The sequence below is a fragment of the Acipenser ruthenus genome, chromosome 43, assembly GCF_902713425.1.
Source record: "Acipenser ruthenus chromosome 43, fAciRut3.2 maternal haplotype, whole genome shotgun sequence".
Taxonomy (NCBI): domain Eukaryota; kingdom Metazoa; phylum Chordata; class Actinopteri; order Acipenseriformes; family Acipenseridae; genus Acipenser; species Acipenser ruthenus.
In genome coordinates this window covers 2,938,877-2,962,567 of record NC_081231.1, presented here as the reverse complement: position 1 = coordinate 2,962,567, position 23,691 = coordinate 2,938,877, and the positions used below count along the sequence as shown (strand labels likewise).

At 43.5% G+C, this 23,691-nt stretch overlaps 1 protein-coding gene across 1 annotated transcript in view; it reads right to left on the bottom strand.

Annotated features, from left to right (window-relative positions):
* LOC131709454 (sodium/potassium/calcium exchanger 3-like) overlaps positions 1 to 23,691 on the bottom strand; it is a 58,654-nt gene that overhangs the window by 12,895 nt on the left and 22,068 nt on the right. The window contains exons 3-12 of the mRNA XM_059011999.1: positions 12,304 to 12,380; positions 10,867 to 10,941; positions 9,252 to 9,336; positions 8,850 to 8,953; positions 7,236 to 7,310; positions 6,135 to 6,160; positions 5,420 to 5,473; positions 4,882 to 5,021; positions 3,278 to 3,444; positions 2,365 to 2,638 (exon numbers count right to left, since the gene is read on the bottom strand). Coding sequence (XP_058867982.1) covers positions 2,365 to 2,638; positions 3,278 to 3,444; positions 4,882 to 5,021; positions 5,420 to 5,473; positions 6,135 to 6,160; positions 7,236 to 7,310; positions 8,850 to 8,953; positions 9,252 to 9,336; positions 10,867 to 10,941; positions 12,304 to 12,380 — 1,077 coding nt within the window. The remainder of the gene's footprint in view (positions 1 to 2,364; positions 2,639 to 3,277; positions 3,445 to 4,881; positions 5,022 to 5,419; positions 5,474 to 6,134; positions 6,161 to 7,235; positions 7,311 to 8,849; positions 8,954 to 9,251; positions 9,337 to 10,866; positions 10,942 to 12,303; positions 12,381 to 23,691) is intronic.

Below are 23,691 nucleotides of genomic sequence, written 5' to 3'. Positions count from 1 at the left end.
TCATACCTACAACTGATCAGCTGGACATCATAGCTAATACACCTTCATACCTAGAACTGATCAGCTGGACATCATAGCTAATACACCTGCATACCTAAAACTGATGAGCTACACATCATAGCTAATACACCATAACTAAAACTGATGAGCTACACATCATAGCGAATACACCTTCATACCTACAACTGATCAGCTACACATCATAGCTAATACACCTTAATACCTACAACTGATCAGCTATACATCATAGCTAATACACCTTCATACCTAGAACTGATCAGCTACACATCATAGCTAATACACCTTCATACCTAGAACTGATCAGCTGGACATCATAGCTAATACACCATAACTAAAACTGATCAGCTACACATCACAGCTAATACACCTTCATACCTAGAACTGATCAGCTGGACATCTATGTAGGTTTGGTTGGAATTGATTTTCTAATGTTAACATCTACTTTTGTATTTTAGTATGTACATTTTACAAGTGCCATTGGTGTTTGTAGTTGTTAGTTATTATACATGTATACCATTTATATAACTCTTCATTATATATTTATTAAGCTTTTAAAATTACAATAGGACTCCCTACCCAATACACAATGTGTTAATAATTGTTCTGTGAATTCCTCTCATTGTGTTGAATGCATTTTCTCTGGCACTCTTTGCTCGCCTCCGTGATAAATAAACTCAACATGATTAGAAGGAGCCATCGAACATTTACAATATTATAAGAACATTTGTATCTGATATTTTACAATGTGATACTTTGTACTGTGATATTTTGTAACAATTGTAAGTCGCCCAGGATAAGGGTATGTACGTACAGTAAGTGTGTCTGCAATCACCTGTAAGGAAACTCTATTGTAATATCTATGTCGTTTTCTATACCAAGATTGAATTATTTACTCTTAGTTTTTATTTGTATAATTCAAATAAAATCTACAGTACAGGTCAGTTGTCATATAATGTATCCAGAGTTCAGATAGGCTACAGTTTCATTGATACTCTCTTGGTAATAACATTACACTGGGTGCAAATAATGGAATATCATTTTAGCAACAAACGTTCCATAAGGTTGCAAAATGTTTTAAAAAGTGAATCAATCTCGTTCATAACCACAAGTATAGAAAAGTCTCAAATATTTTCATAATTACGAATATTGAGTTATCGAGGTAGTCTCACAGTACTGACCTATTAACATGCCACCTGGTGTATTGAGTCTCTGAAATGATTCAACACAGCGGATTGTGTCGAACTGTAAGAGTTATGACAGGGGCCTGGGGAATCTGCACATACGTTCCAGATGTTCCAGGATGCACCACGAATCACCTGCATGTTTAGTGAATGTAACCCCTTCCTCTTCACATCTGTATATGCATGGTGCTGCAGGGATTTGAGTGCAACCAAAACTCAGAGAGTGTCTTTTAAAAAACGCTCACCATGGTTTAATGATAAACTCGTAAGATGAAATATGAGGGTCGTAAACTAGAACGGAGATGGGGGCAATCTAAACTGCACGTTCATTACATCACATGGAAGGAGCACCTGGTTAAAATATAGCCAAACTTAGACCAGGTATTTCCGTAGCTCATGCTGAGAGACTAATGCATGCCTTTGTTTCATCTAGAACTGATTATTGTAATGCACTTTTTTCTGGTGTCCCAAAAAGTGTGGTATCCCGCTTGCAGGTTGTTCAGAACATTATGTGTATACTGTTATTTAAATCTGCAGTTGTATGTGTGACATGCTATACACATGTATTGTGGTTTGTTCTTTTTTTCTGCTATGTACTGTACAGTGCTTTGAGTTACTTTTGAATAAAAAGTGCTATATAAACGCAATAAATAAGTAGTTAGTTCCACACAAGGGCTTGTTGCTTCATGAATCTGAGACTAAAGACAAGAGAGTGATCTGATTTGATTATGAGTCTCACCTTCATCCCCTGTGTGAGCTTCCCTGTAATGAAAACCATCAGACTCACTGCATCTCGTTAGCAGCCGCAATGAACTCAACCAGCCCGTCACAACGCGGATGTCAGCAGGGAAGCTCACACAGGTGGAGAAGCTGAGACTGATACCCGGTCCCACTCTCTTACCTTCAGTCTCACATTGATGAGGCAGCAAGCCCTTGTGGGGAAATTGTAACAGATATTTCACTAGAGGAATTTCAAAAAAGACTTTCCCCAAACAGAGGGTCTGAAGAATGCACTTCTCTCCTCCCAGCCCAGGAGCTCTGTGTAGACTCAGAAACAAACCGTGCAGTGCCTTCAAATGACTTCGGGGAGCTACAGTATGTTCTAATTGTTATATGACAGGAATAGCAGATGCCCCGATGATTGCTCTGTGTAACAACGTACCTGGAATGTGAAAGGGCTGGAAGACACCCCCCTCTTCCTCCTCCTCCTCCTCCTCTTCTCCTTCCAGGGGTCTCTCCTCCTCCCGCTGCTCCGGCCCCTCTCTCTCCTCTCTCCTCTCGTTCGGTTCCTCCAGGAGTTGCCTCTCGTTGTCCAGGGCTCCCCCGTTCTCCAGAGGCCAGGCCACCCCTCCTCCTCCATCCTTCACTGGGGTCTCAGGGCCTGCTCCACTCCAGCTGCTGCCCCCTGGGCTGCTGGTGCGGATCAGCCTCTGTCTCTGTGTGGAGAGTCAGACCAGAGTTAGAGCCGAGCACAGCCCCTGAACTAGAGAGAGATCTGCTGACTCTGTGTGGAGAGCCAGACCAGAGTTAGAGTCGAGCACAGTCCCTGAACTAGAGAGAGATCTGCTGTCTCTGTGTGGAGAGCCACACCAGAGTTAGAGCCGAGCACAGCCCCTGAACTAGAGAGAGATCTGCTGTCTCTGTGTGGAGAGCCACACCAGAGTTAGAGCCGAGCACAGCCCCTGAACTAGAGAGAGATCTGCTGTCTCTGTGTGGAGAGCCAGACCAGAGTTAGAGTCGAGCACAGCCCCTGAACTAGAGAGAGATCTGCTGACTCTGTGTGGAGAGCCAGACCAGAGTTAGAGTCGAGCACAGTCCCTGAACTAGAGAGAGATCTGCTGTCTCTGTGTGGAGAGCCACACCAGAGTTAGAGCCGAGCACAGCCCCTGAACTAGAGAGAGATCTGCTGTCTCTGTGTGGAGAGCCACACCAGAGTTAGAGCCGAGCACAGCCCCTGAACTAGAGAGAGATCTGCTGTCTCTGTGTGGAGAGCCAGACCAGAGTTAGAGCCGAGCACAGTCCCTGAACTAGAGAGAGATCTGCTGCCCATGTGTAATAAGAGTAGTGCGAGAGACCTCATTGATGAGCATCCTGCCCGCCATGCTGAGTCGGGTTCGAGGGGAGAAGTGCTGTGTGATCATGATGCGCAGGCTCGCCTCGGGGAAGCTCAGCTGATGAGGCTGCTGACAGAACAGCTCGTCCACCATGAGTACCGGGGAGGAGTCCGACACAGAGCACCGCCCTGCAGGGGGGAAACAGAGAATAATGGTCCGGAATGACTTTGAGTATGTGAGAAAAATAAGCACATTGAAATGATCCAGACTTAGTTTATAGTTGATGGGTTTTCTAAATGTTTAGACAGAGGAGTTTACATGTTTAATGATGGCAGTCTTACTGGTACATTTGAATCCAAGCTGAAGCATCATTGGAATGGAATTCATACAGAACTTATTTACAGGGATAGGCATAATAAATAGTGAACACAATGAAATCATCCTCTCACCCATGCACAGCATCATTCATGATATTTGGTTTCCAGTTCTTGTTTTGTTATTTCATTACATCTTTGAAACTGATTTTTAAAAGGTTCAGCATGGTTTATATAGCAGTATCTACTAAAGCCCATTGCAAGCCCTTGTGTGGAACTAACTAGAAGCATCTTGTCACGGTCTTCAGTAGATATTGTTATAAAACTTGCTGAGCTTTTTAAAATAAGTTTCAAGGACGTGATGGAAAAAAAATTGGAGACCAAATACAAGGCGTGACACGTGGGTGAGAGCGTTGCTTTAACTGCTTGTTGTAACAACCCAGCAATGAGACAGTGTGAGAGCTTGAGAGTGTGTCCAGCAATGAGACAGTGTGAAAGCTTGGGAGTGTGTCCAGCAATGAGACAGTGTGAGAGTGTGTCCAGCAATGAGACAGTGTGAGAGCGTGAGAGTGTGTCCAGCAATGAGACAGTGTGAGAGTGTGAGAGTGTGTCCAGCAATGAGACAGTGTGAGAGCGTGAGAGTGTGTCCAGCAATGAGACAGTGTGAGAGTGTGTCCAGCAACAAGACAGTGTGAGAGAGTGTCCAGCAATGAGACAGTGTGAGAGCGTGAGAGTGTGTCCAGCAATGAGACAGTGTGAGAGTGTGTCCAGCAACGAGACAGTGTGAGAGTGTGTCCAGCAATGAGACAGTGTGAGAGTGTGTCCAGCAATGAGACAGTGTGAGAGTGTGTCCAGCAATGAGACAGTGTGAGAGTGTGAGAGTGTGTCCAGCAATGAGACAGTGTAAGAGTGTGAGAGTGTGTCCAACAATGAGACAGTGTGAGAGTGTGAGAGCGTGAGAGTGTGTCCAGCAATGAGACAGTGTGAGAGTGTGTCCAGCAACGAGACAGTGTGAGAGTGTGTCCAGCAATGAGACAGTGTGAGAGTGTGTCCAGCAATGAGACAGTGTGAGAGTGTGTCCAGCAATGAGACAGTGTGAGAGTGTGAGAGTGTGTCCAGCAATGAGACAGTGTAAGAGTGTGAGAGTGTGTCCAACAATGAGACAGTGTGAGAGTGTGAGAGTGTGAGAGTGTGTCCAGCAATGAGACAGTGTGAGAGTGTGTCCAGCAATGAGACAGTGTGAGAGTATCCAGCAATGAGACTGTGTGAGAGCATCCCACAATGACACAGTGTGAGGGCGTGTCTACTGACCCTTCCTCAGCAGCACCATGGAGGTCTCGGGGTGCGGGCTGTGCTCAGCCCCCTGGTCCTGGCTCCGGCCATTGAGCACCCGGGACTGACCCCGACCAGGGCGCCTCTGCTCAACGAAGCTATGGAGCTGAGAATTAAACCTGCAACAGGAATACGAGAATAATCAGAATCACACCGTCCCAGGCACGCTGACAATACAGGAAGAAATCGAAATGCAATCGCAAACGTCTATAGGAGGGCTTTGAGTGTGTGATAAAAGCTTGGTGCAAAATCAACACAGTTAAAGGCAGGCTTGAGGCATGGAGACTGAATTGCTCCCTCCCTCACCCCCTAAGAGAAAGGGTGCTCCCTCCAGTCCAGGGCAGGCTTGAGGCATGGAGACTGAACTACTCCCTCCCTCACCCCCTAAGAGAAAGGGTGCTCCCTCCAGTCCAGGGCAGGGCAGGCTCTAGGCATGGAGACTGAACTGCTCCCTCCCTCACCCACTATAGCACACTATTTAGTAAATACAATAAGATAAAATCCACTGAGTTCTTACTTCATGACGATGATGTAGACTCCATACATTGAAATCAGGATAAGAGATTCCCACCTTTAAAGACATAAAACATTTTTGTTGAAATCTTAGACATCAACTGATCTGTTAATCTTGGTGGCACCGTAGGCTGTCTTCCTATAGGGGGAGCTGTTTCCCATCAAACACATTAGTCCACATGCTGCTCAATGTGATTTCCATTGGCTTCAATGACAGCTTCCCTTGTTATCAGGGTATTATAAATAGTGGGACAGAGCATCTTCAGTCTGACCCAGTGTTGGGGATCAATGCATTACATGTAACGCCTCAGTAACATGGAACAGTATGGTTCCCTTTTCAGACTTGAAAAGAGCTAATGCATAAAATCAGGAAGTGCTTCAACACCCTACACGTCACACGAAGGCGCTTTTCAGATCATCCTGCTAGAAAACAGCATCGGAGGAGGGAGGGAGTGGCTTCGATAGCTGGATCTTCAAAGAATATTTCCAGCTGCAGCCTGACCAAACCCAAAACTATATCTCTGTAAAATGCAAACTGTGCCTGAGAAGTAACTATTTGGAACTGTAACTAGTTACATTATGTTCAAAGTAATAAGTTACTATAAGTAGTTACAATTGTGTTCAACTAACTGTAACGGATTACTTTTTCAAAGTAGCTTCCTCAACCCTGATGGCTTGTTAATGGTATCTTCACTGGGGTCTCTTCAGTCTGAACTTACCAGGCAACCTTCTCATCATAGATGACCTGCAAGAGAGACAGAGAGATCAGACTGGTACTGCAGTGCTGAGAAATATTTTACAAACAGGCATAGATGAATATCAGATCAAAGCGCCGGTTTAACCTAAAGTAGTGGGAGTTTTCATGTTTTTTTGTTTTTGTTTTTGTTTTTAATTTAGTAATCGCCAATTATTTTATTATTTTCTCCCAAATGTAAAAAAGTGCCTCCTATTTTCTGTTCTGAATGCCCCTTTACCTAATCTCCATTTGTGACCCCTCGTCCTTGTTTCTTGGATACGCTGTCCTCCGAAGCGTGTGCCGTCAGCCGACTGCTTTTTTTCATACTGCAGACTCACCGTGCAGGCGCCTCAGAGCTACAGCGTCGGAGGACAACGCAGCTCTGGGCAGCTTACAGGCAAGCCCGCAGGTGCCCGGCCAGACTACAGGGGTCGCTGTTGCGCGGTGAGCCGAGGACACCCTGGCCGACCTAACCCTACCTCCCCCCGGGCGGCGCTCGGCCAATTGTGAGCCGCCCCCTGGGAGCTCCCGTCCACGGTCGGCAATAGAATAGCCTGGACTCGAACCGGCGATCTCCAGGCTATAGGGCACATCCTGCACTCCACTCGGAGAGCCTTTTCCAGATGCGCCACTCGGGAGCCCCTGGAGTTATCATGTTTTAAATTAAAATACAGGTGTGCTATAACATGTGTGTCATTCAACACTGCACATCTGAAACCTGTGTAGCTGATGCAAATGATGATTTTGTTAGCTACAATTTAACTGATAATAAACAAAGTTTCCCTTAACATAAAATGTGACCCAACCTTTAATTACCTCCTACACACTATCATTCCACATTAATGTTTCCAAAACTGGCCCAAAAGAAATCAGAGAGACCTTGAATAAAAACTACTTTGTTGTTTGGTTCTGATTTTGTCAGTTGTGTACAGTATTTATTAAAGACTGGTAAACCCTTTTGTCTCACATCGGATCAGCTTGTCACAATACACCCAATACTGCATCACTCAGGATTAATCACCAGTTCATACAGATATCAATACATGGCTCCTAAAAATAAAATGGAGTGAAGCGAGCTCCATACCAGAATCAGAGCCACGACGGAGAAAGTGTAGAAGACAGAGTCCCTGAATAAAGACCACCAGGTCAGGGAGATCGTCTGCAAAACAAGAGGCAGCGAGACAAACACATCCTTATGAAGCTTCTGCATTGTAAAGCACAGCACACTGTGACAGAACACAGCGAGAGACCACAGTGTGATAGAACACAGAGAGAAGAGCACAGTGTGATAGAACACAGAGAGAAGAGCACAGTGTGATAGAACACAGCGAGAGAGCACAGTGTGATAGAACACAGTGAGAAGAGCACAGTGTGATAGAACACAGAGAGAGAGCACAGTGTGATAGAAAACAGAGAGAGAGCACAGTGTGATAGAACACATAGAGAGAGAGCACAGTGTGATAGAACACATAGAGAGAGAGCACAGTGTGATAGAACACAGAGAGAGAGAGCACAGTGTGATAGAACACAGAGAGAGAGCACAGTGTGATAGAACAGAGAGAGAGAGATCACAGTGTGATAGGATACAGAGAGAGAGCACAGTGTGATAGAACACAGTGAGAGAGCACAGTGTGATAGAACACAGAGAGAAGAGCACAGTGTGATAGAAAACAGAGAGAGAGAGATCACAGTGTGATAGGATACAGAGAGAGAGCACAGTGTGATAGAACACAGTGAGAGAGCACAGTGTGATAGAACACAGCGAGAGAGCACAGTGTGATAGAACACAGTGAGAGAGCACAGTGTGATAGAACACAGCGAGAGAGCACAGTGTGATAGAACACAGCGAGAGAGCACAGTGTGATAGAAAACAGAGAGAAGAGCACAGTGTGATAGAACACAGAGAGAAGAGCACAGTGTGATAGAACACAGAGAGAGAGCACAGTGTGATAGAAAACAGAGAGAGCACAGTGTGATAGAAAACAGAGAGAAGAGCACAGTGTGATAGAACACAGAGAGAAGAGCACAGTGTGATAGAACATAGTGAGAGAGCACAGTGTGATAGAACACAGAGAGAGCACAGTGTGATAGAACACAGAGAGAAGAGCACAGTGTGATAGAACACAGAGAGAAGAGCACAGTGTGATAGAACACAGAGAGAAGAGCACAGTGTGATAGAACACAGTGAGAGAGCACAGTGTGATAGAACACAGAGAGAAGAGCACAGTGTGATAGAACACAGAGAGAGAGCACAGTGTGATAGAATTATTTCTCAGTGTCTTCAGTACTATAATAAACTTACGAAATGAAATGATAAACATTTCGACTAGAAGTCTTTCTCAATGTTTTTAGCAGAAACACTAAAATAAACTTAAACTGAATGACAAATTTTTCCACAAGACGTCTTTCTCAATGCCTTCGATGCTGGTTTCTGACTCTTATATCCACCCCCTAGATTGACAAAGCATCTCTCAATGTGAAGGATTGTGAAGAATCTCTCAATGGTCCCAGAAAGAGGAATGGGCTGGTTTTGAATTCGCTTGTAAATCAAAACTCAACACTGACATTGAGAAAGGCTGAAACGCTTGTCACTGCATTTATTAGGTTTCTTGTAGTGTTTCTAAATCCAGCGCTGTTGAGTGTTTCATAGTTGCAGATCTCTTTTCAGACAAACCCATGAGAAGGTAAAACTTGTCACCTGTCCAGCAAACACTCCGCACACCCCGATGATCACCAGGATATTGAAGACAGCTGAGCCCACGATCGTCCCGACCCCCAGGTCTCCCTTAGTGATGAACACACCTGGAGAGGTGAGGGAGGAACGCCTGCCCTTATTACCACTGGCAACATTATCACTGCCTCCCTTTCAAGCAGTGTTAACTATCATTTTAAAATCAATAGAACTACCTCATTGTAACATTGTAACTGCCCTCCCACCCCCTTAAAGGAGTGCTCACCAAGGCTTTATTATATTGTATTAGCATTCAAACATTGCAACAAAGACATTAACAAAAACACAAAGGTTTGTCTCCATTCCAGAGATCTCTAGATCTGTTATAGAAAGACAATAATGGACCTGAAGCCTGTTTCAGATACTGACCGATGAGCGAGGTGAACAGCTCCGGGGCAGAGCTGCCCGCTGCCATGAAGGTGGCGCCCGCCACATCCTCACTGAGATGGAGATTCTGCAACGAGGGAGAGAAGGGCTGAGCGAACGGAGCAGTCACCACACTGCCCCCCACACATCATTCCCAGGAGGGAGGAGTCACAGCCACTCAGCTCCACCTCCCTTTGCCTGAGATTCCCTTTGCAGCTGGCTCCTCTGCAGGGCAAAATAGCAGTCTGGAGCACAGGTCCTCATATTCAGTGTGTAGTGTCCTGTTGTGTGGGTCCTGATGGGTGGGTCCTCTGTCATCCTCTGTTGTTTCTGCTCATTATTAACCAGGCGCAATGACTATTCCAGTCAAAATATTTTTCAGACACTTTTAAAAAGATCTTGATTTCTGAAGTGAGGTAGTTTGAAAAATGACCACTAGGGGTGTAGCTGTAATTTTTGGTCCCCACCTATAGCATGTACAGCTATGGCCAAAAGTTTTGCATCACCCAGAATTTTAGAATTGCAAAGCAGTATGTCATTCATGTTAACGTAACATTATTCAGCAGGTTTCATTCGACTTTATGAAGCAACATTAGTAAATTCTACAGGGTGATGTAAAACTCTTGGCCACAGCTGTATAGCATTGATTCAGTTGCCACAGTTGCAGAGTGAATAGAATTACAGTCGCACACCCCTAGTGGTCACATCTAAAACAACCTCACTTTAGAAATGCAGCTTTTCCGCATGGTTAAAACGGTTAGGAAACGAAATATGGAATCAAGTAAACATTTAAATACCAGATAATGAGTTCAACAAGCTCCTCAAATGTGATGTCATTATTATGTGTGTTCTGTATGATTCACTATTGGAATACAATTCTATATTTGAGTTTTTTTGCTTACTAACTATTCCAGCACTAAATGCTTCTGAAAAGACTCCTAGGGGACTCCTGCGGGGAAGCACATTAGCGTTGCACAGGGTTCAGGGGGAAGGATGCACCAGTGCAGTGCAAATATGCTTCCCCAATCTCGCTTGGTATCTCTTTAAAGTTCTGGATGAAGAAACCATTTAAATGAAAATATCTAAAGAATTGAACTGGATTAACGAAAGGTGCTGGTGTATGAACTATAGTAAATCACGAAACAGCAGTCCTTTAAAGTGATAGCTAACAAAACAATACCATTAGTCTCAAATGTGCAGTTTTGAAAGAAACACATTTTATAGCCAACAAGTATTCTCATTGTAAAACATGATCTCTGTTTGCAGCCATGTTCTCAGTTAGTTCCTAGGTCAGCTGAATGATGAAATTGTCCCCACCCCTTCACTGGTTTCTTTCCTGTCAATAACCAATCAGCTTCTTCCCCTACTGACTGACATGCTTTCAGCCAGTAACATAACCCAGAAGACACTGCTGAGGTGAAACGATGACCCAAGAAGTGTAATAGAAATCCTGAGAAGGCATAGAAACTGAGAACTTTCTTCAACCTTGGAAATGTTTGCTATAACATGTGTTTCTTTCGAAACTGCACATCTGAGACTGGTGTAGCCAATGGGAGTGCAAATAGATAAGACTTGTGGAATTATTTTGTCAGCTACAGTCATGAAGACATTGAGTTACCTCTGAAATCTTCTCCAGCGACGGCACAAAGAAGTCATCGCAGACGATAGCGAGAGCGTAGAACATGTACATAGCCTGGGTGAAAGAGCAGGAGCAGAGTGAGGCTGAGACCAGCAGCAACGACACAGCATACACACGTCACACTTAGAATTTGTAACATACTTTACCATTACTCTCTGTGCTTAACAATGCTTCCCTATGCTTTACCAGACCTCTCTGTGCTTTACAATGCTTCCCTGTGCTTTACCATACCTCTCTGTGCTTTACAATGCTTCCCTGTGCTTTACCATTCCTCTCTGTGCTTTACAATGCTTCCCTATGCTTTACCACACCTATCTGTGCTTTACAATGCTTCCCTATGCTTTACCAGACCTCTCTGTGCTTTACAATGCTTCCCTGTGCTTTACCATTCCTCTCTGTGCTTTACAATGCTTCCCTGTGCTTTACCATTCCTCTCTGTGCTTTACAATGCTTCCCTATGCTTTACCAGACCTCTCTGTGCTTTACAATGTTCCCTATGCTTCACCAGACCTCTCTGTGCTTTACAATGCTTGCCTATGCTTTACCAGACCTCTCTGTGCTTTACAATGCTTCCCTATGCTTTACCATTACTCTCTGTGCTTTACAATGCTTCCCTGTGCTTTACCATTCCTCTCTGTGCTTTACAATGTTCCCTATGCTTCAACAGACCTCTCTGTGCTTTACAATGCTTGCCTATGCTTTACCAGACCTCTCTGTGCTTTACAATGCTTCCCTATGCTTTACCATACATCTCTGTGCTTTACAATGCTTCCCTGTGCTTTACCATTCCTCTCTGTGCTTTACAATGCTTCCCTATGCTTCACCAGACCTCTCTGTGCTTTACAATGCTTCCCTATGCTTTACCAGACCTCTCTGTGCTTTACAATGCTTACCTGTGCTTTACCAGACCTCTCTGTGCTTTACAATGCTTACCTGTGCTTTACCATACATCTCTGTGCTTTACAATGCTTCCCTATGCTTTACCATTACTCTCTGTGCTTTACAATGCTTCCCTGTGCTTTACCATTCCTCTCTGTGCTTTACAATGCTTCCCTATGCTTTACCACACTCTCTGTGCTTTACAATGCTTCCCTATGCTTTACCATACATCTCTGTGCTTTACAATGCTTCCCTATACTTTACCATACATCTCTGTGCTTTTCCATACTTTGATTTACACGTTCCTATGCTTTTACTATGGGGAACTGTTATAGGGGTGTGACTTATATACTAAGATTTGGAAGAATAAACAACATTTTGGAATGTAAGACTTTGTAAGCCACAGATCACAGACATTCACGCTGTTAAAAAAGAACATGCTGTATTTGGAATTGGCCACTAGATGGGGCAGTTCTATAATGCACATGTTTCCGCAGGTGATTGGAACGTATGACGCTTCTCCAGCACGGCACTCACACAGAAGACGTGCAGCAGCACAGCTCCTCTCCTGCGCTCCTCTGTGGAGAAGATGTCTTGCGGAAACTCGTTCACTGCTGCAAGCAAGGGAGAGAGAGGGAGATCTTCAATTGCAGTGCAGACCCAGTGATGCCCAGCTTACCTTTAACACCTGGAAAACGAGCACCTTTACTGCGTGTTTGTACACCTGCTGTATTCACGAACCACACAGGCAACCTAGCGCGTGGAGAAAGTACCTCGTTCGAGTTATTTAAATATAATGAATAGACAAAGAGAAGGGATACCTTTTATTGGACTAACTAAACAATAATTAATCACAAGCTTTCAAGACCTCAAAGGGTCCCTTCTTCAGGTGAGAGTAGGAAAGAGAGACTGATGTTTACATTGAAAGGTGGCATCAGAACTTTAACAAAAGTAACCCATTTTGAATCACTGCAATTCTAATGTAAGGAAAAAAACTGTTGAAAAAATAATAGGATAGTGGCTGCATAATTAACAACAACATAAATAAAATATAAATTATGATTATTTATTTCTTAGCAGACACCCTTATCCAGGGCAACTTACAATTGCTACAAGATATCACATTATTTTTACATACAATTACCCATTTTTATATAGTTGGAGCAATCTAGGTAAAGTACCTTGCTCAAGGGTACAGCAACAGTGTCCCCCACCTGGGATTGAACCCACGACCCTCCAGTCAAGAGTCCAGAGCCCTAACCACTACTCCACACTGCTGCCCTACTGAAAGTAACAGTCAATACTAATATAGAGAAAGAAAAAATAGTGAAAAAAGATTACAAAAATAAAACGTTTTCTCAGTGTGTGTGTCGTTTTTCTATTCTAATTATGTTAGGGACTAACGGCGAAATTTCAGAAGTTCAAAGTCAAGGTCAACTATCACATGGTAGAGCCATCATCGAGAGGGCACTATTGCTATTAGAAAACTATGTTTACCATTGTTTTCTTTAAAAAAAAAAACCTTAAAATCTAGATTTACCTTGAACTTGTACTGATTTGTCGGGTACCTTTCCTTAAATAAAAAAAGGATGTGAAAAACATTTTGTTTTTAATTAGTAAATTCGATTTTTATTTTGTATTACCTTGTTAGGCTTTTAAACCCCTGTTTATAATCTGGACATTGCTGAGAAATGAACACAGCGATTACTGACCAGTCTGTGCACGATGGAGTCTGAACTGCTTGTTATTAGAGCGTCATTTGAGCTGACAGGGAGTGGACGGGCTGGGGCGGGAGTGACAGGTACAGGATTCACTGCTTGATTGGTTGGTCTTGAGTCTTGTTTGGAGGATCCAGCTGAGGATAGTATTGTAGACCAATTGTGTTTTTGCTGCGCATTTGCTGTCCAATAGCTGTGAACTGATCTTTCATTACTGTGCCCTGTTACCATCATTCCTCTTGGACTCCAGACCAGCGTCAATTTCCAATTCAGTATCAAAATACTGTTCAGCTTACCAGGTCTTAAAAACAGATACTGACCGTTGGGTTTGTTGTCTTGTTCTTAGTTCATGTCTTTGCAGTTCTAGGTTTTCAAGCTCATTATCTGATACATTTATATGCCTTGCTATTACTTGTAGTACTAGAGTTTTGTAGCAGATTTTCAACAGCAGTGTTGTAGGTGAGGATGGTAAATGTACCCACTCCGGTACTGATACGTGCCCAAATAAATCAAAATGCACAGAAATAGACAGAGTTTAGGTAGTTTGTCATGTTGTCAGTTTATCTGTAAGCAGGTATACACGTGGATTGATTTTAAATTTGATTCACTATTTCCCTGATGAGTTCTTAAAGGAACTGGATATCTTTTACTAGCGATGGAGTATCCACAATGCCAGGCCGTGTCTCTGGAGTTGCAACACAACTAAGAACAGCAGAATTGTACCCAGATCTTGTGGTGTGGCACTGCTGTAGTCATAGAGTGGAGCTTGCTGTGGGCGACACTATAAAATAGATATTTGGAATAAATCATTTTCAAAGCTTAATGGACAAGCTGAATGCTCTGTACCACGCTTCACCAAAAAACCAATGTGAATTGCATTTCTGGCCAGGAGACGTGGCAATTGACAATTGGCAGAGTTCTTGGCATCCGGTGGGTTGCATCCAGTGATCGCACTGTCAGAGCTGTCTGGCTTCTTTAATTCTGCCTTGCATGCTCACTTCAATGCAGCCGAAGCAGTCCAAAGCAGAGACAGCAAAGACAATAGCAAATACAGAGATCTTCTGGAGCGACTGACTGCAACGGCATCTGTAAAAAGGATTGATGAGAGATGCCTTGAGTGAGTTGGCTGAGCTGTCACTGAGAGTCCATCACACTCCATGAGGCTCATACATCGGTGTGTCGCAAGATCAAAGTTTCTGAAGCACTGGGCAGTGGAAGAGAAGCAGAATTCACAAGATCCGCTCCTGAAGCAGTAAAGAAACTGGAATTTCAGGGAGCTGCTCTTCACAAAGGAAGAAAAGGAGAAGTGGAAATCAACAGCCAACAATCTCACTGAAGAGCAGACTAATGACATCATCATCATCTCATGTTTCATCAACGTCACTTGGAAACGTTTCTGAATAGGAGAAGCTGCTTGAAGCTTGCAAGACTGTATTCCCCCGATACTGGCCAGATGATCTTGACATTCTATACAGTGAAAGGGAGGCGATCTCACTATGCAGGAGATTTCTGTCTGAAAAACAGATTGTTGGAGGATTCAGAGAGTACAAGGACAATGGAGGAAAGACGGTCCCATCAGACATTTAGCAATTTCCACAGCTGAGCGTGAGAGAGGCTTCAGCTCAATGAATTCTCACACCAATTAGAAACTCTCTTAGTATCCCAAGAGTGAGTCATCTTCTCTTCCTGAATCGTAACGGTCCACCATTATCAGTTTCAGTCATTGAGTTCTGTCAGAGCTTGGTTGTTACAGGGAAAAAGAGTGCAGAACACAAAGCTTGCAGAGAGGGAGCAGAAAGAGGAGCTTCACACCACGGGTGTCTGGTCTCTCCTTTACAGACAGGACAGTTTGAACTGACTGGCAGGTGTACGGTTCTATCACACACACTGCCGGGCACTTTGTTACATTTGTTTGAATTATTAATTTGTATGTTTTAAATGTTAAAAAGAACAACGGGATTCAATTCATGCCTTCAAACGAGACTGCAATCTGAAAATGGTATTTCAGACTGCCTTGTTTAACAAGTGAAAAATGTTAAGCATTTTGATCAGCTGTATTTGTATAAAGAAAACAATCATGTTTTTTCTATCATTTTTCTATATCAAAATAGAAATTTTAAACAAAATTATTATTTTAAATTTCTTAATTGACATATTTACTGCGTTGCCTTTAAACTGTTCATTGTTTTGTATTAAAGGGGTGTTATAAAGAAGTACCTCTGAATCTTCTTGTGGCAGAGCAGGGCTCTGCCCTTGTAAATATTGGCAGGGATGGGGTTAAATTCTGCTCCCTGCCCAGGTTTATTGTGTCAGGTGGGAGTAATTATCAATCAATTAACACCCAGCCACCTGACATAAAAGGAGGCCTCAGTGCTTCAGTAGAGAGAGGTAGGAGAGGAAGTAAGGCTGGGTTTTTCTTTGTGTGCTGGTTTTGGTAATTTTGCAATCCAGTGAAGGCAAAACTCAGCCTTATTAAGCCTTATTTTTGTAAGTTTTTGCTTCGTGTTTATTGTCTGTGTTTTAAAAACCTTTTGTTTGGCCCTTGTGCCTGTTTATTTTGTGATTTTTATTTAATAAAAGTTTTTTGTTTGAACTGCAGTCTGTCTCTGGGCCTCCTCCCTTGCGCCATCCTGTCACACTTCTCTTATAAGCACTTCACAAACCTTAAATTGGCTGTCTTGACCCCTCACACTTTCACTTCACTCGGTAATAAACACCCACCTCGGGTTCCCCCAGTGATTTTTTTCCAATTCGACCACTGCATATAATTATCTTAGTGAATGGAGCTGCCGCTGGTCTGCCCCTGCCACGCGGTAATTCTGGTTGTTTAGTGAATGAGGCCCTAAGGGTTTAAACTTGAAACTATTAACATTATTATTATTATTATTTATTTCTTAGCAGACGCCCTTATCCAGGGCGACTTACAGTCGTAAACAAAAATACATTTCAAGAATCACAGTACAAGTAATAATACAATTAAGAGCAAGATAAATACATCATTTGAAGCTTTAAAAAATCTTTCTAGAAACACACACACTGACACACACACACACACAAACACACAGATTGACAGACACAAACACTGACACACACAGATTGACAGACACACACTGACACACACACACATACACACACGCAGATTGACAGATATACACACTGACACACACACGCAGATTGACAGATATACACACTGACACACACACACACACACATAGATTGACAGATATACACACTGACACACACACACACACATAGATTGACAGATATACACACTGACACACACACACACACATAGATTGACAGATATACACACTGACACACACACACACATAGATTGACAGATATACACACTGACACAGACACACACACATAGATTGACAGATATACACACTGACACACACACACACACATAGATTGACAGATATACACACTGACACACACACACACATAGATTGACAGATATACACACTGACACAGACACACACACACACATAGATTGACAGATATACACACTGACACAGACACACACACACACATAGATTGACAGATATACACACTGACACACACACACACACATAGATTGACAGATATACACACTGACACACACACACACATAGATTGACAGATATACACACTGACACAGACACACACACACACATAGATTGACAGATATACACACTGACACACACACACACACATAGATTGACAGATATACACACTGACACACACACACACACATAGATTGACAGATATACACACTGACACAGACACACACACACACACATAGATTGACAGATATACACACTGACACACACACACACACACATAGATTGACAGATATACACACTGACACAGACACACACACACACATACACACTGTCGAGGTTGGCATCAGGTCCAACACTCAGCTCCCTCAATTAAGGTCAGCCTGGGATTCTCTTTGCAATCCTATCCCGGTCGAGCGATTCCTCATTGCTGGTTTCTGAAGGAGGAGAATCAATGTGTTCTCCTGAGCGGTGGGTGTCATAACTGAAGCAAATTGAAATCACATGAAAGCACTTGTAGCTGACAGTCTTTAATGCATGCACCTCCGTGCTGCTTTGAAAGAAACAAGTTATAGAAAAGCTCTTGTCATTTTAAAACATGCTATCGATCAAAAAAGACCGTCCATCTTTCCTTACCTACTTTATATTCTGCACGATTTTCTAAAGTATACAATTACTTGAGTAATAAAGTGACTACTAGAAGTCAAGGCATTCAGCAATCAACAAAAGAACCACTGTTTCAGAGACTATGCATTGAATTGGTATCATCCTTCTTTAAATCTGCCTGTACCAGCCTTCCCCATTCCATTCAAATCATGTGACAATGTGACCTTTCAACTCTGCCAGCCTCACTCACTCTCTCTGTCTCTGTGAAGGCACGGCCGTGTGGTGTGCAGGGGGAGTCGTACAGTCAGGGGAGTGCAGGGGTCCCCGAGGGTCTCCCCTGGTGAAGGCATGGCCGCATGGTGTGCAGGGTGAGTCATACAATCAAGGGAGCGCAGGTTCGTAGCTGTTCTTCTCTGGGGATTCCACAGGGAGCATTGGCTCTGGTGCTAAGTTAGGGAGACAACACCAGCAGCTGTCTCCTCACCGCTCTACAGCGGCCCGTACTAGCCAGGCACCCGGTGAGCTCAAACACCTGCAGGGCTCGTCCTCCAGGGGGCAGTAGCTCACATCCGCTGTGGAGCTCCTGGGTGTAAAGGATTGTTCATTAAAATCTTATGCATCTATTTAAAGACAGTTATCTATTCAGGGAGACCAAGATATTCAGTGAGCAACAGATTTGAGTGAGAAACACTGGCTGATGAAAGCCCTCCTGCTAGTCGTTCTACATTCCGAAACATTGGTCCTGTACCACCACACTAGACAAGCATTACAATCCTTTGCATTAAAGAGTAGATGAGTATTTATTGAATGATTCTGAGCGGTTCTCTAGCTCTGATATTGAGTTATGAATTCAAGTGTTTTTAAAACAGGATTTTGTTTCAAGGCTGGTGCCAGCCTCATTGTGGTGGGAGGAGTGCATTTCTCCTCACAGCTAAATCCCTGCTGAGTTCAGCCCACGTCTCTGAATTGATGGTGATTCAGTCTGAAGCGAATGAAAGGGCAGTGCTTGTGTCTGAGAGCTTGCTGCTCCCACCTGCCCCTGTAAACCAGCACAGCGGCAGCAATGAAACGAGTCGGCCCCTCGGCACTGCTTCACTCACACAGCAACAGGGTTGTGGGACTGGAGGGCAGAGTGAAGAGCAGAAGGCAGAGATCCATTTTTAAAGTCATTGTCGCTGACAAAATAATTCCATAAATATTTTGCATTTCCATTTGCTACATAGGTGTGACATGCAGTTTTGAAATGGTATAGCAGACCTGAACTGGATTTTCATTTTAAAACATATCTGTTGCTACAGATTCAGAGGAAATGTGTCTTCTGGGTCAAAGCATGTTGCTGGCATGATCGTCAACAGGGGAAGCAGCTGATTGGTTGATGACAGGATAGAAGCCGGTGAGGGGGTGGGGACAATGTTCCAAGGAAGTGCAGCACTAGTCCCAGATATCATGTTTTAACATTAAAAAGAACATGATTACAGTAAGATGTGTTTGATTCAAAACTGCACCTTTGAGACCTATATAACAAATACCCTGCAGCTACTTCATTCCTATTTCTCACATCTGCACAGATCACAGTCAGCACGGTTGCATACAAATCCACTCCATTACATTCGTTTGTGCTGTAATTTGGAAGCTGATTAGACTGCGTGTGTGTGAATGCTGTGTTACACCAGTGAGTCTCTCCGGAGGCGCACAGCTGTGTGCAATGCAATTAGCACCCTGGTGTGGCTTGAAGCTCAGAATAGCTCAAAGTGGCTCAAATCCTGCCAAGACTGTCATTTGCTAGCTGGCTTAGCTCAACGCAGGGCAATGTGTCATCACAGCGTGTCCTAAACAACTCTCGGGATAAAGAGACAGAGCTGTTTAGGATTCATGCTGTGAAATTATTGGAAAAACACAGACTGTAATTTCTATTGATAAATATGCATAACCCAGATTGAACAACGGGGTCCTCTGGGATTATGATCGTCTCTGATTGGGCTCTGTTCAATGCATCTTCTTCAATTGGACTGCTGGTCAGACAAGGTCGGAGATGGTACACAGCAGGAATGGAGATCCCAGGATGTGACATGCCTTTACCAGTAGGGGGCACTGGGGAGCATCCTGAGGGCAGGTGTCTCCCGTACAACGTTATTGAAGTGTAATATCCAGTTCACAGGGCTCGCTGCTGAGATCAAACAGTGAACCAGAGACCCCACTGGGGAGACAGACTGCTCTTGAGCTCAGCTTAGTGACACTGTGATAACTAGGTACTCCCATTTAATTACCTAAAAGATCGATTTAGTGGAGACTGAAATATCATAGCTGTCCTAACTGTCTTGCTGACATTAAGCTATGGATGTCAGACAACATTCTAGTTAAATTAAAATAAAACAGAGGTAATGATTCTGGGATCAAAACATCAACCAAAAAATATATAGATCTATCTGCTTTTACAGAGGATAGTTTCCCATACTCTCAGAAAAATGGAACAAGGAATCTGGGTGTAATTTTTGACCCTGACCTCTCTTTGGAGCCACGTATTCAGGAAATAACCAAAGTATCTTGTTTTCACCTTAGAAATATTGCCAAGGTGAGGCGTTTTCATTCACAGCAAGATGCTGAGAGATTGGTGTATGCCTTCATATCTTCTAGGATTGATTACTGTAATGCCCTGTTCTCCTCAGTTCCAAAGTATGTTCTATCCTGATTAATTGAAGGCCATTCTCATTACCTATAAAGCCCTACATTTCCTATGTTCCTGGACGGCCTCTCCGATCCCAAGATGCAGGGTTACTGACTGTCCCAAGAATTTTAAAGCCAAAGACAGGCGGTAGAGCGTTCAGTTATAGGACCCCGATCTCCAGAATGCTCTCTCTCTCTTGCTTGGTGAGAAACGCACCTACTTTGGCAGTTTTTAAAAGGAGATTAAAAACTCTGTTCGATTTGCTCAATACCCTGATGTGGAGGATGTCTTGCTTTGTGGTTTTAAAAAGTGATCATGCAGAGTTCAAGTGCACTTCATTTACAATGTATTTATTTTTAAAAGCTCACTTACAACTCTTTACAATAACATGCACAGTACTTTTTAAATTGTTAATACTTTTCATTGTGCTGTAATTGAAAAGTGATTTCAGTGTTATTGTTACTTTATTGAAAGAATGAGAGTTGACTGTATTTAGATTCAAAAGTTTAAAGCACCCCCTAAAAGGGCTGTCAAACAAGTCTTACTTCTACAGCTGGTACACCAGTGTGTAACCATTAACCTGCCCCCCCCCCCCCCCACCCCCCCCACCTGCAACGTACTGCCCCCAGTGGATGTACAAAATATGTTCTGTGTAGTATTTATTTGTGTTGTACTTCTTCAATCCACTAGGAGGCAGCGTTGCAGTGGGACTTGTGATTCAACGTTAGATTTCTATTGTTGATAACTTGTTTTTTTTAATTTTTTTACTGGTTCAGATTTATTCATTCCAATCCAATGACAAACTCACACTGTTCAAAATGACACTGCTGAGCAGATGCAGAGCTTGATCTAAGGGACCTCTCTGAACTCTGCTGTTTAATTTAGGTTTAAACATGCTTTCTTTTCCAGACATTGTTCTTGTTGTATAAACAGATTATACCATGAATGCTCATAGAGTGCTTATTTCACTCATGAGTAGTCTTGTCAGATACGTTTACTCATTTTAGAAACTCACACTAGCCCTGCAGCTGCTGCTGCTGCACCCAGTCCGGGGATTCAGAACACCCCTCAATGAAGTCTAGTATTATTAATATTGAAATGATCAGGAGCCAGGAGTCTGAGCAGGGTTAGAAACTCACACTAGCCCTGCTGCTGCTGCTGCTGCTGCAACCAGTCCTGGGGTTAGAACTCCCCTTGTTCAGGTATAGTATTGAAATGACTAGATGCCAGGTTTGAGCAATCAGGCTGCTGGTAAATCTCAATGAACTGATCCCATTGTGAATATATCTCTACTGTGAGTCTGTAGGGTTACAAGCAGGAGTTGTTCATGCAGCTATAATACACTTAATTGAAACTCAGGACTAGGTGCAGCAAGGCTCATGTGAGTTTCAAGCCCTGAAACTCCTTGGTGGAATTGCTACAGTGTGTTCATTTCCTATCCTCTCTTTGTATTTCAGCACAGGCTGTTAAAACTGTGGAAATGGTTATTGCAATGATCCTGGACAGCATGTTCCACCCCGCTGTCGATAACTCTCTCCATCAGCATCTGTGGGAATTAATTGCCGAGTTCCTAGATCCCAGCCCTCCCTCACGTAATTACCTCCTTTGGCAGAGGATGAGAGGCACGGAGTCAGGGACCGAAACACGACCCATGCATGCTCAGGAACGGGTATCCGCTACAAACACGCCGACTCAGCTCCCTAAACACCAGCTCCCATCAATGGAGCGCTCATCAAGACTTTAACATTGAACACCAGCTCCCATCAACGGTGCACTCATCAAGACTAACATTGAACACCAGCTCCCATCAAGAGAGTGATGATCAGGGCTTTAACATTGAACACCAGCTCCCATCAACGGAGCGCTGATCAGGGCTTTAACATTGAACACCAGCTCCCATCAACGGAGCACTCATCAAGACTAACATTGAACACCAGCTCCCATCAATGGAGTGATGATCAGGGCTTTAACATTGAACACCAGCTCCCATCAACGGAGCGCTCATCAAGACTAACATTGAAAATCAGCTCCCATCAACAGAGCGCTCATCAAGACTTTAACATTGAACACCAGCTCCCATCAACGGTGCACTCATCAAGACTAACATTGAACACCAGCTCCCATCAACAGAGTGATGATCAGGGCTTTAACATTGAACACCAGCTCCCATCAACGGTGCACTCATCAAGACTAACATTGAACACCAGCTCCCATCAACAGAGTGATGATCAGGGCTTTAACATTGAACACCAGCTCCCATCAACGGAGCGCTCATCAAGACTAACATTGAACACCAGCTCCCATCAACAGAGTGATGATCAGGGCTTTAACATTGAACACCAGCTCCCATCAACGGTGCACTCATCAAGACTAACATTGAACACCAGCTCCCATCAACAGAGTGATGATCAGGGCTTTAACATTGAACACCAGCTCCCATCAACGGTGCACTCATCAAGACTAACATTGAACACCAGCTCCCATCAACAGAGTGATGATCAGGGCTTTAACATTGAACACCAGCTCCCATCAACGGTGCACTCATCAAGACTAACATTGAACACCAGCTCCAATCAACAGAGTGATGATCAGGGCTTTAACATTGAACACCAGCTCCCATCAACGATGCACTCATCAAGACTAACATTGAACACCAGCTCCAATCAACAGAGTGATGATCAGGGCTTTAACATTGAACACCAGCTCCCATCAATGGAGTGATGATCAGGGCTTTAACATTGAACACCAGCTCCCATCAATGGAGCGCTCATCAAGACTAACATTGAACATCAGCTCCCATCAACAGAGCACTCATCAAGACTTTAACATTGAACACCAGCTCCCATCAACGGAGCGCTTAACAAGACTAACATTGAACACCAGCTCCCATCAAAGGCGCGCTCAGACTTTAACACTGAAGAAGCGCTAACCAAGGCTTTAGATTTCTTACCTCCTATTGGCAACAGTATCACTGGTCCCCTTTAAAGAAGTGCTGTCCAATGCTTTAAAAATCTATTTTCTTACCCCTTATTAGAACTATTCTCATTCGCCCCCCAAAAAGGAGTGCTAACCAAGGCTTCTTTAGAATCAATTTTCTTACCCCTTATTAGAGCTAGTAACATTACTGCCCCTCCTACTGTCTTACTGAATACAGCAAGACTTTGATTTTCCACACCCTGAACCCACACTATTATACATGAATCACTGCCCTTGCTCGTGCATAAATTCATATTTGATAAACATTTTCATCATAAGAGGCAGTAACTGTCAGAGGTAAACAAACCGATACCTGACTAATCCACGTCACGTGATTGTGAAGTCATGGTGGAGAGAGCGGTTTCAGATGAACGGGAGCACAGTTGCGGTTTCAATCCATTAACGTATAAATGAC